Source organism: Oscarella lobularis, chromosome 5 (genome assembly GCF_947507565.1).
Source record: "Oscarella lobularis chromosome 5, ooOscLobu1.1, whole genome shotgun sequence".
NCBI lineage: Eukaryota > Metazoa > Porifera > Homoscleromorpha > Homosclerophorida > Oscarellidae > Oscarella > Oscarella lobularis.
The window spans coordinates 1,100,572-1,112,211 of NC_089179.1; the positions used below are offsets into that span (position 1 = coordinate 1,100,572).

At 49.5% G+C, this 11,640-nt stretch overlaps 3 protein-coding genes across 4 annotated transcripts; 1 reads left to right on the top strand and 2 right to left on the bottom strand.

Annotated features, from left to right (window-relative positions):
• Positions 1-1,807: 1,807 nt before the first annotated feature.
• On the bottom strand, positions 1,808-7,733 carry LOC136187431 (uncharacterized). 2 transcript variants are annotated; one of them, XM_065975028.1, is made up of 15 exons: positions 4,765-7,733; positions 4,542-4,710; positions 4,313-4,494; positions 3,946-4,258; positions 3,793-3,884; positions 3,627-3,734; positions 3,470-3,575; positions 3,236-3,415; positions 3,003-3,173; positions 2,808-2,943; positions 2,586-2,750; positions 2,370-2,535; positions 2,208-2,311; positions 2,055-2,155; positions 1,808-2,002 (listed from the first exon to the last, which is right to left on the bottom strand). In XM_065975028.1, the coding sequence occupies exons 1-15, from the start codon at positions 4,914-4,916 to the stop codon at positions 1,910-1,912; spliced, it is 2,238 nt and encodes a 745-aa protein (XP_065831100.1). In that variant the 5' UTR covers positions 4,917-7,733; the 3' UTR covers positions 1,808-1,909. The 2 variants fall into 2 exon arrangements, with proteins under 2 accessions (XP_065831100.1, XP_065831101.1); XM_065975029.1 differs by having other exon boundaries at positions 2,370-2,466; positions 4,765-7,727.
• Positions 4,963-8,674, top strand: LOC136187434 (calcium/calmodulin-dependent protein kinase kinase 1-like). Its single transcript, XM_065975033.1, has 20 exons — positions 4,963-5,090; positions 5,188-5,240; positions 5,389-5,423; positions 5,488-5,542; positions 5,902-6,544; positions 6,609-6,650; positions 6,705-6,758; positions 6,818-6,863; positions 6,922-7,016; positions 7,068-7,104; positions 7,164-7,185; positions 7,244-7,332; positions 7,387-7,460; positions 7,517-7,619; positions 7,675-7,709; positions 7,763-7,816; positions 7,879-7,943; positions 8,002-8,019; positions 8,073-8,160; positions 8,214-8,674. The coding sequence occupies exons 1-20, from the start codon at positions 5,049-5,051 to the stop codon at positions 8,547-8,549; spliced, it is 1,986 nt and encodes a 661-aa protein (XP_065831105.1). The 5' UTR covers positions 4,963-5,048; the 3' UTR covers positions 8,550-8,674.
• LOC136187442 (calcium/calmodulin-dependent protein kinase kinase 2-like) lies at positions 8,611-11,631 on the bottom strand. Its single transcript, XM_065975042.1, has 19 exons — positions 11,392-11,631; positions 11,280-11,331; positions 11,183-11,222; positions 10,612-10,843; positions 10,507-10,554; positions 10,403-10,453; positions 10,292-10,337; positions 10,076-10,234; positions 10,000-10,021; positions 9,859-9,947; positions 9,731-9,804; positions 9,573-9,672; positions 9,474-9,505; positions 9,370-9,423; positions 9,239-9,312; positions 9,098-9,185; positions 8,921-9,049; positions 8,806-8,864; positions 8,611-8,747 (listed from the first exon to the last, which is right to left on the bottom strand). The coding sequence occupies exons 1-19, from the start codon at positions 11,404-11,406 to the stop codon at positions 8,696-8,698; spliced, it is 1,416 nt and encodes a 471-aa protein (XP_065831114.1). The 5' UTR covers positions 11,407-11,631; the 3' UTR covers positions 8,611-8,695.
• Between the last annotated feature and the right edge of the window lie 9 nt (positions 11,632-11,640).

Genomic DNA, 11,640 nt, shown 5'->3' on the forward strand with positions numbered 1-11,640 from the left:
ATAGAGCGGCCCTACTCTTGGTGGTATGAGTGATAACTACCATTCCCCACTTGGGCAAGACGCTGTGGGCAAAATCGCGGTCCTCCCGGGTCTTGGGTTAATGACTCCCCCCGTGCCCCGGTGGCGAGGGTACCCCCTTTGGGCCTTAAAGGGGTATACTGAAGGCCTCAACCTGCGGGATGATTGGGTGATCCCACCTCCTTGGGAGCTGGAGGTTAACTCGTCTAATGTGCTCTCCTCCTTGCGGCTTGGGTGAAAGTCGGCCCTGGATGACATGGGAGTATGTCACACCCCTTGGACCTGGGGGGAAGTTAGGTCCCTGCTCACTCTCCTCAATGGGAGTGAGTTGAGAAGAGGACAAGGAGCGCCTAAGAAGACGACGTGGACACAATGGACTGCCACCTCTCCTCATTGGGGGAGGTGGATGAAGCTTGTCTCTCCCACATCTGGGAGAGACGAGCAGCCGGGAGGGAGAGCATAGCTCTCCACTCCCGCATGAACGAAAAGGACGGGAGACGTTTTGTCGATTTTTGTACATCCGGGACTTTTATTGAATAAATTTGCGCATGATTTCACCTACTTTTTGCTGTAATCCTATCTAATGCGCGGCGCAAACTTAGACTCTATTCTAGCACGCTAGAGTATAAGTAGCGCCGCGCAAACTCAAGTCTCCCTGCACTGCTGTACCTAAGTAGTGCACGCGAGACTGAGTTCCGGACTGCGCGGCCTTTGCAGCATGCATAGGCCCCGCGCGTGATTGTAATATGCGCCTACTATGACTAACTACCGCTACTACTAACTAAAAATCTCCGTGTAGTCATTTCTTTGTCATTTTCTCTTCGTCAAGGATGCCTTTCTTGATGCACAGCCTAAAATGAAAGAACATCAGATTACAAACTACTCTTTGTACTTATCGTATTGTATGTACCTCCTTCCATTTCCTTTCGCGCCCAAACAAATCCCAAGACGGCCGGCCCTTTTCACTTTTGAACAACTCAAATCTATTCAGAAAGCGCGTACAGACGTAGAAATTTAGATTGAAGGTGGCAATTACCTTAGCTTACCAAAAAACACTGCTATCTCTTCGTCTCCATTCGATAGCAAACTTTCGCACCAAGGCCTTTGAATGTCTCCCAAACGATCGATGAGTTTGGAAGCCCACCGTCACCACTCACTGTGACCTGATTAGAGATCGAATGCTTGCTGTCGACTGGAGCATAGAAGTAGGACAACTACTACGGCTTGGCTGATAGTCGTCACTTTCCCAGCCGGCGCTAAGGAGAGCTCGCCACTTCGAAGAGACAGTAGGTGACCTAGAAACAACGTAATAAATTCTCTTCATTCGATTTTGGCGTCGGTTTCCCCGAAAGAGGCCCACTTCCACGATTACCTTACTAGAGCGTCTTCGAATCGGTTCGATGCTTCTCCAAATCCCCTTTTTGTAAGTAGCAAACTACGGCTAGAATCTGAGCGAATCCTCGATGCGAATCATCCAGTTCCTGAAAAATAAAAATACCTAGAGAGCTATTCGGTCTATTCCTAAGAGGCGCAAAGACGCCAAGAAGCCGATCAAAGCTCGGGCGTTCGAGTTCGACGCTTTTCGCGGAGGCTTTCGGCGGTGAACGATCGAAAACGTCGAAAGGGGACCTCGGTTCGTTTTTCGGTCTCTAGTTTGGTTTCGCTTACTTGCTGTTCGGCTTTGCGTCGTCGCGTTTCGTCGACGACGCAAGGCGCGTCGAAGAAGAGCGAGTTTTTCGTCGTGACACGTACTTTTATCCGATTTCCGTGGGCGTGATGCCGGGCGTGATCGCCGATCTGCGCGCATGTCCGCGCGAAAACGATTGATACAAAAAAGTAAAAAATCACAGTAGCAAAGACAGCGGCAATGGCTTCCATATAATACAACCAATTAGAGTTCCTGACAGTTCTGGCCAACGCACTCGGGCAAAAGCACGTTGATCCTATACTTTGTTGAAGCGTCATCAGGAACGAGAGGAAACCACTACATAGATGCGCATAGACACACAAAGCAGGGAGGGCTTAGGCTCTTATACCATTAGATAGTTAGTCCCCCAGATGTTGTTAACGATGTTGAATGCAAAACCATCGTCGACGTTTGGCTTCGACACAGGGGTGGGAAACGGAGTTGGTCGGCCTGAATAGCAAGACATGACTTCGTTAGATCACAGGACACAGTAAACACTTACCAACGCAAACAACTGACGTGTCCATTGAATTGAATCGAATGAAGGGATCCATATACAGAACTCCATCTTGAGTGTCAACGGCATGAAGATGCTGGCTTCCATTCCTGCAGAAAAGAACACATCCTTTCGCCCTTGCATGTCCAATCGATTAGGTAAGCATACTTCATGACGTCAGAGGGATTCAACAGCTGGCCGATCTTCGTCAATCTCATGTTCTCGGGATTCTTCACGTGCGGCCGAAAGTAGACAGATAAGGACTCTAAAAAGAAAATAAAAAGCAAAACATCCTTATCTCTCTCTCTCGCTTGAATTTCGTCGAAAAAGAGGGCTACGGTACTAATTCCCCCTAATGATCAGCTGGATCAAATTGATCCTTACCGGGTAAACGCGTCGCGGTCTTGTTAAAGAGACTAATATCCATTTCTAGTCGAGCTTCAGTCTGCAACACGTCAACGACGGACCAGACAGACGCAGGAGCTCCGTAATCTGTCACCAACGATTCCGGAAACGACATTTTAAGTGCAAAACTCGCTCCCGTATCGCCTGCAGTAGAGAGAGCAACGATGTCCTCAAATGCCACTTGATATACAGTGTTCTTACTAGTTTTGTGCCAGAGTTCATTTACTACGGGGCTCACCGTTTGATGGAGAGTGTCATTCAAGCCGGGTTTACCGAAATCGCCAGGCATCCAACCAGGCGTGGGATTGATATACATCCGATATTCGTCAATAAATTTCTGCCACGGTACAATTTAGGACGCCGTTTCTCCACTGAGGCACGACGGCGATTTCTTACGGTGAAGTCTTCAGTGTCGAAGGTCTGGTAAACAAGTTGGCCCCACGGATAGTCAGCCGAAGCAAAACTGGTGCCGTGAGCCGTATTGGAAAAGTGAACGATGGCACCAGTTTGAGGCGAAAAGGCAACTTCCAAGGGACCCGTTTTGAAGACCTGGCCAATATTATCAACCTAAAGAGCCCCCACTATGAGACACCAAAGAGACCAGTTATAGTAATAAGTTTCTAGTTTACTTTCACGTATCCGTCAAGTGCAGGCCCAGACGGTTTCAAGGCAGCCAGACGTTCATTGATCTCTTTTCTGAGTGGGTGGTCCGCCAAAGCTTCGATAGCGTAGTCTATGGCCCAAAGGCGTTGTTCCAGCCACGAATTCGTCATGCCAACGTATTCGGGAGTGTGTATGAGTGAGTGAAACTGAGTACAACTGAGATCCTTTTTGAGTACTACGGCTGTAGCTGCATGCAGTACCTCTTTATTGTGCCAGTTCATCTTGTAGTCTTTTAGGTAGCCGGACAACGCTTTTCCCCACGTGTGCTCTGGGCCTTTGGTCAGTAGACGAGAAAAGTTGAAAAATCTAAATGAATAATTATTCCATTGACTGCTATCAAGTTTTTGTTTCTTATACCTATAATCGCTGACGTTGCAAATGTTGTTCTCAACGCATTCAGATCGAGCACGCATGATCTCACGAACTTGCTGCATTTTTACTGGATCCGAGGGAACTCCGTAAATCCTAGCAATCGAATGAAAAAGTAGGCCAAAGGCTCCCTCAGTCATCTCCTCTACCATACCAGGTATCTCCAATTTCTTCGGTGTAAACGGGCAACGTGTCCTTCATGGGAAGAATGGCTCGTACAAAAGAATCAAAATCAGAAGCAACAATCTAAAAAAAATAAAAAAAAGATGCCATTACAACGTTTCGTCTCTGTCTCCCCGTCCCTCACCTTAGCCCCCGGAAACAACTTCCTAATAGCAGCAAAATCGTCCAGAACTTCTTTCATGGCCGGAGGCCCTGAGTTGTCGACTCTGAATCGAAACGCAAGTGCGTGACTCGATCCAGGAACCGTCACGGTACTATCAGCCGTAACACCCGACATCCCCCCGTAGCCTTTCGCATGCCACATAGCAATCACTGATTGATTCGTTGGCTTGTGCAACCACTTGAATATAGGCGGAACAGCTGGGGGCATAGACGAAGGATTTACGCCAACAGACAGCGCCTCCACGCCATTGGAAACCAACGTAGGAATGATTGATCTAGACAAAAATCTATCAATAATTATTGATTCACTTGTCGTCTTTTTTTCCTGCCTCGTCGTTCCGGGAACGTCGCGCTGAGACATGGTCAATTTTGGCGATTTTTTGAAACGAGCGTCCAACATGTGTGACATTTTCACGTGAAAGTCCATAAAATCGGCGTCGATTATTTCCAGCTGGGAATTAAAAGGCATTGCGTGCCAGCTGATGTCGCCACGATTTACAGCATCGATAAACTGAAGAGATTGGAGTGCATTTACTACTATATCACCTCTTTTCTCACCATGGTGATGTTGTCTTTGGAAGGGCAATGAAGGCCCATGTTCGGCGGGCAGTCCAAGTACAAATAAACGAGATAAGAATGAGTGAGAAAGACGAGCTGTTCTTCGCCGCCTCGCGAGCGAAGCGCTTGCGACGTCGCGATGCTGTCGTGGAAATAGTGATCAAAGTATCTAGAAGAAAAAGGAAATAGAAGGACGAAGCGCTCACGTTTCTTTTCCGCTTGCCTGTTGACGACGTTCGCCGCCGTGTCGGCGAATCCGACGTCCAAGTGACACGTCGAGACGAAATGCACCGTATCGATGTTAGCCGGCTCGCTCAAAGACGAACCGACAACGACGATAACGAGCACGCTGCACAACCAAAGACCGGCGGCCATAGATATGCAGACAGTATACGGGGGTTAACGGTGCCGTGACGTTTTCGTGACGCCCCGTGACGCCAGAGTTGGCGGAGTGAGGAGGTAGCGGCGGCTGCGACAGCCGACGTTCGCAACACGTTTCGCTTCGCAATGGAAGTCGTTCGGCGACTGCCGTCTGGTGGAAAGAAGAAGGTAAGGAGGCGATTTGGAAGTACATTTCTTGCAGGAAATGAGCCGTCGCATGTTTGGCTTCCTGTACTAACCGCGTCGTTTCTCCCTTCGTTGTTAGAATGGTGGCGGCGGCGCGTCGACGAGTCCTTTAGTACTCGAAAAGTCGGACGGGTAAGTCGACGTCGTAAGAGAACGTGGGAAAAAAGGCCCAGTGATCGCGAACGAAATGCGCGCGTCGCGACGTTTTTCGCACGTCGAATAGTTGCACCTTCGCCTGGCCCATATGCGAGGAACCGAACGACAATCTTTGTTTTCGTAGAAGCTGCAGTCGATTGTTCGACAGGAACTCTATCGGTGAGTTATTTCTCACGCCCGTCTTCGCGGATCTCGAATCGAATATCTTGTTTATGTTTTGCAGGAAGCCTTACGAGCACGGACGCAACGTTTGCAACGAACACCCAGACGAGCTACAGGTACTGTAGGAGAAATTGATCTACGACGCGCGTCATCGCTAACGAGACCCCAAACGAAGGGTGCGGCCCCCGCGTTCGATGAGCCTGACAGCACATTGTTTATTCAGTTAGCGTAATAGCGTCGGCTCTTTTACGATCCATTGCAGAGTAGAATCGATCGAGGATGCGATAGAACAGGAGGCCCTTCTTAGTCCCACAATATTGAGCGCGTCTCTAAGGACGCCTACGCCTCCTCGCCCGCGCGCTCGCGCGCCACTTCCGCCGCCCTGTCGCTTTCTATACGACGCGGGGATGACGCACTCATATGCCTTCCCTCCGTAATTTCACCCACCCACGCCCCGCTCACATGTCGTACATAGATCCTTGGGCTCGCTCGAAAGTACGACATCGAGACTCGAATTGAGCGAGAAAGAGTGGTGGATGGTGAGCGGTACATCGATGGAAAAATCGAGCGACGGCGCATCGCCGCCGCCGCTCCCCAGCGTCCCGCGTCATCTGCGTCGCGATTTCGATTCGAAACACACCCAATCGGCGCCGTCGAGCCCGAACACGGACGTTCGTCGTTCGTTGACGATGCCGCGATCGCCGCCGACGCCCGACGCCTTTTCGCCGACGAGAAGCCTGAGCTACGGCAATTTGCGTCGACGCGAATCGCCCACGCCCCGATTGCCCGGCGGCATCGGCGATCCGTCGAGCCCGAGTCCGCGACGAAACGATCGGGTCGCCGAGTTTCCGAACGGCAGTCCGTCGTCCGGCGGCATCGCCGATTCGTCGACGCAAGGACGGCGTCAGTCGTCGCCGCTTCATTCGCCCCAGTTGCGACGACGAAAACTTCGCAGTTCGATTGGATCGTCGGATTTGACGAAAGCGCGACCGCTCGTCGCGCGTCGCGTCGACGACGGCGATAGCGAGGGAAGCGGAGGCGGAAACGATATCGACGGCGATCGCGATCATTTCATTGTCGATACGGAGATGGCGTTTCGTCGCGAGTCGAATAACGACGTACGATGCGACGATGACGTCCGCGCATGGCTTCTTCCCGGTTTTTACTTCTTCCTTCTTATAGATTCGACTCAATCAATATGAAATGGGGAAGCCGATCGGACAGGTGAGTTGACACCGTACTTCCTCCTCGCGGTTTTCATGCGCTTTTTGCGTGCAGGGCGCGTACGGCACGGTGATCGAGGCGCGCAACGTTTACGATCACAAGAAATATGTACGAGCGGGTTTCGGTTGGTTTCTATTGTTTTTGAGATGTCCTTTCGTACCTCCTAGGCGGTCAAAGTCATGTCGAAGAGAAAGCTGAAGAAGGCGGCATTCGGTCAGTCATTTTCCGCTATTTTCGGAATCGTTTCCTCTATTGGATTCGCGTTGTCTAGGTCACCGATTAGGAAAGGGAAGTCTGGAAACGGTGCGAAAAGAGATTGCGATTTTGAAGAAAGTTCGCCACAGGAATGTCGTCAAGCTGTTCGAAGTGAGTCGGGGCGCGTCGAGGCGTTTTCCTCTGTTACTGTTCCACTTCCAGGTCATCAATGCCAAAGACGAAAGCGACATGTATCTCGGTATGTAGCTTATCTCCTTTTGGGGCTACTTAATTAATTGATTCACGTTTCCTCTGTAGTGTTTGAGCTGGTAGAGCACGGGTGAGCGAGACCGTCCGTCTAAAGAGACCGACTATGTGTACGTTTTTTTTTTGTATAGGCAAGTCCTCGAGGTGAATCAGGGCGAATGTTTATCCGAAGAACGGGCGTGGGATTATTTCATCGATCTTCTGTTGGGCGTTGAATATCGTATGATATCTGTCGATCCTGTCGCGAAATTATGACGTCATTTTTGTTTTTTAGTTCATTCCTTGGGTGTTGTTCACAGAGACATCAAGCCGTCGAATTTGCTTATTGATGGCGAGGACAGGCTGAAGGTGCGTTAATCAGCGAGTTGGTTATCAGAGAAACGATTTGCTTGTGCGTTGAATAGATTGCTGATTTTGGAGTTTCTGAAATGTTCGAAAAGGACGGTTCGACGAGATTGTCCAAGACGGCCGGAAGCCCTGCCTTCATGGCACCAGAAATGCTGATAGGTAGGATGCCCTTTTTTTTGAATAGGCAACTGCTAACTTGTCTTTGCTTTGTCAGCTGAGCCAGGTGGCACGATCAAGTACGAAGCGAAGGTGAGTTGCCTAGGAAGGAAGAAAGGCATGAATAAGGCTTCTTTTCTCTGTAGCCACTCGATATTTGGTCTATGGGAGTCACACTCTACTGTTGGATCTATGGCCAGGTGAGCAGAGCATGCATAGGAACCTGCTCTTCATTTCACAGCCGCTTTTCTGTTTCTTCTAGTGTCCTTTTTGGCCTGAACGGCCCAATGACATGGTCGAATTGCAGGATCGCATCACAAGCGAAGAGTAAGTCGTTTGCGTGTGCGTGTGCGTGTGCGTGACTTACCTTTGCCTATTTGTTTAGATTGGCTTTTCCGGACGAGTGAGTAGTCCTATTGATTCTCCGTCTGCTCTTTCACTTCAATTATTGTTTAGGCCTGTTGCAAGTGATGACGTCAAGCATCTTCTTACTCGTTTACTGGAGAAGAATCCCAGCAATCGAATAAGGATTCCCGAGATAAGAGTACGCGCGTTTGACGTGCCTTACCAATTTTCTTCAATCGAATTTCTTTGTAGGGCCATCCTTGGGTGATGAGTCGCCTTGGAAATGTCAGCCAGTCTTTTCGGTTGGAAGAAAAGACGAATTTTGCTCGCTTCAGCATCACATCGCAAGAAATTCGAGACGCCGTTCGGCAGAACACGACGTTGAGCGATAAGGAGAAGGCGACGGTCGTCTCGTTGGCGGAAAAGGGGAGGAGGGAACGAAGTCCTGGATCTGATGAAGATTCCGCTTTCCAGTCGTCGCCGCCGTCGCGAGATCTCTCTTCGTCAAGTCTTTTGTCGAGCAAGACGAGTTTTACGAGCTCGAATCGTCGGAGTCCCCCGACCGAAGACGAAGATCTTAGCGCGTGACATGCATGGCGCGCGCGCGCGCGCGCGCGCTTACTACTACTGTAGAGATTCATCGCGAGTGTAAATTTTAGGTCTTTTTTGTGTGTGGTGTGTGTAATTTAATTAGAGAGTACCTTGCAAGCGTTCCCGATATTCTTTATGTACAGTCAATCCTCTTCGGCTTCAGAAGCTGACTTTGACTTTGATTTCGTACTGGAGCTTAGACGCAGAAGGGACTTACAGTTTAGATATCACATGTTTTTTATTCTCTACTTACGACATTGAAAGGAAAGGATGTCGAAGCGATTTTCGCCTTGCCATACTCTTCAGAATGACCTGAGAAAGATCAAAGTACCATCGCGAGGAAAATGACTACGTGGCATAGATTTTACCAGAACTGGAAAGCTTGCAAAGTCTTTGGTTGCATTGGCTACGTCCTCCTCCGTCACTTCGACTAGTTTGCAGTTCTCTTCCGCTGAAGGCAGAGTGTCTTGGCCATGCAAGGTGACCCAGGGATGCATCTAAAGTCTTCTTACTAATCTATAATGACTTTCCTTTCTTCTAATCACCTTCATCTCCGGCACTGTGATCCTCTTCGTGGGATCTTTGTCAAAAATACGATCAAATAAATCCCTTAGGTCTTCTGAAATCGAACAGCTAAGAATGACGCGTTAGTATGGGAGACAGTCTGGAGAGGTGAAAAATCGCACTCATCAGGAAACTGAACCGGCTGTGTTTTGATCAATTCGTAAAGTTCCATTACGTTCAGCGATCGGAACGGACACTAACGTGAGAAAAAAAAACAATATAAACAGGTACAATCTTATTCATGGCCTCTCACGTTGCCATAAATGAAGCAGAACAGCGTCACTCCCAACGCCCACACATCAGTTGCCTAAAAGCATTCCATAAGCGCTGCGACTACGGGGTATGAGTCACTGTCACCTTTCCCCTGAATGGAACTCTACTCGAAGTTTCTACGAGCGTAGACGGATATACATTTCTTTCTCTATTGAGCGACTTGGAAAAACGAGGAAGACTTACGCATCAGTGCTTCTGGCGCCATGAACGACGGACTGCCGGCGGATTTCGTTAGGTTGGCATCCGAAGCATCAAACAATTCCGAGACGCCAAAGTCAGCAATCTGAACAGCCGCCACCAGACGGCATTACTCAAATCAGAACCACCCCAAGAGAAAATACCTTGATGTGATCATCTTTTGTCAGAAGCAAATTGTCCGGCTTAATGTCCCGATGAATGATCTTGTGAAAGTGCACTACGAGAAGAAGGGAAGAGTAATCCGCAACCGGTTCTCTTCCTCACGACATACAATATTCAATCCCAAGCAGAATATCGATGACGTAATGCCTGGCCTGTTCCTCACTGAAAGTCTCCTTCGTGGGAACGTCCATTACGGGCCTATAATTGAATGAATTCCTCAGAGGTGAAGGGTATTTAGAGCGACACTAACCCTCGTTCCAACAACTCAAACACTACAGCATAGGTCAAATGAGCACAGAAAGGAATGGGGCATAAAATATGCATACCAAGATATAGATAGTCATGAGTCTCATCATCAAGTACTTCAATGAGATGAACGACGTTCGGATGCCTGATTTTCTTTAGAATAGCGATTTCTCGCTGAAGTAACTGGACCGCCGTCGGGGGCGCTTCTTTCATGGGGCCTCGCGGTGGCCTCCGTTGCCCTGCGTATATAAATACATGATTATCATTCCTTTTGTGCTGAGAGACGGAATCCTGACCAAAGGTAGCCTTCTTGAGCTTCTTTTTAGAAATCATTTTCACTGCCTGCAGGTACAATAAAAAAGAGGGATGAGCGCGGAGATGAGGGGATATCCGCAGTACAGTATTACATATTTCTGGTCCCTGTCATCAGTGGCACTGCAAACGACTCCGTATGAGCCCTAGATGAGATTCCTCATCTCGGAATCAAAACATCCTATCGCCCCGTATCTACCATTCCAATTTCGTCGCGAATGATGTATTGGTTCAATTTAGTCCCCTCCTGCCAAAGAAAACAGTCCGCAATTCCGTATTCCTTAGAAACGAACTCGTCTCTCACGTCGTTCTCTTGCAACATTACGTGCTGCGTTTCGATCGTCGTCTGTCGTCTGAAGGAGCCGGACTTCTGATACGGCAAACGCGGCGAGCTGCTTCGATCGCCCGGCGACCACGAACTACGTCGCTCTTCGCCGCCGCCGCCGCCGCCGTCCGGCAGCAGAAGCCTGTGGTCGGACGACGACGACGCATCGAACGGGTCGTCGCCGGGCGGCGTCTTCGTCACTCGAGTCGATCTGTCGAACGAGGATTGAAACTCGTCAATGGTCACCGAAATCGCGCGTCCCGAAGCGAGCGAATTGTCCATCATGGTTGATAGGTGGCGTGCTCGCGTCGCGGATCTGTCTAGACTGGGACTGACTGACTGACTGAGTCGACAGCAATTTATATAGGGCGAGGAACGCAAAACTTGATTTACGTAAACGTTTGGAGGAAGCCAAGCAGACTGGCTGCTTGGTTGACCCCCGTCCCGTCCCATCCCGTCCCATCCCTGCGCATTACGAAACGGAGGTCAAACGACAGACGCGGAAGCTATACTACTCCGATCCGATTTATTTTGCGCTTCTTTTTGTTACCTCGGTATTTGTCCGAGCTTCGGCGTTCGGCTGCTTTTCTCTGGAATAAAATCAAAAGCGTTCGCGACGCGACGGGTTACCACGCTTTCGATTGCACCTTCGCTACGCGTCCGACGTTCGCCTGGGCTACTGTTCGTCAGCGGATCTCCCTTAAAGGTGGGAACGTGTTCGAAACGGCTGCTCGGGCCGCGGGACGAGGATTCTCGTACGTTTTTCGCGTCCATCAGCGACGTTCTGGTCGTTCGCGTTTCGAATGCTGATTAGTCGGCGGAAGGAAGGCCTATACAATCGAGTCGTAGCAACGAGAAGAGTTCCTGCTGCTTGTAAAGCGGAATTCGAAGAAAAGTGACGAATCTCGAATGTCCCGGATAATAGGGTAAATCTACTGTGTATTGGGGCCAGTATTGGCCTGGGCTGGCCTGGGACTATGTAGCTGGTCGAGTACTTCAGCAGCTTTT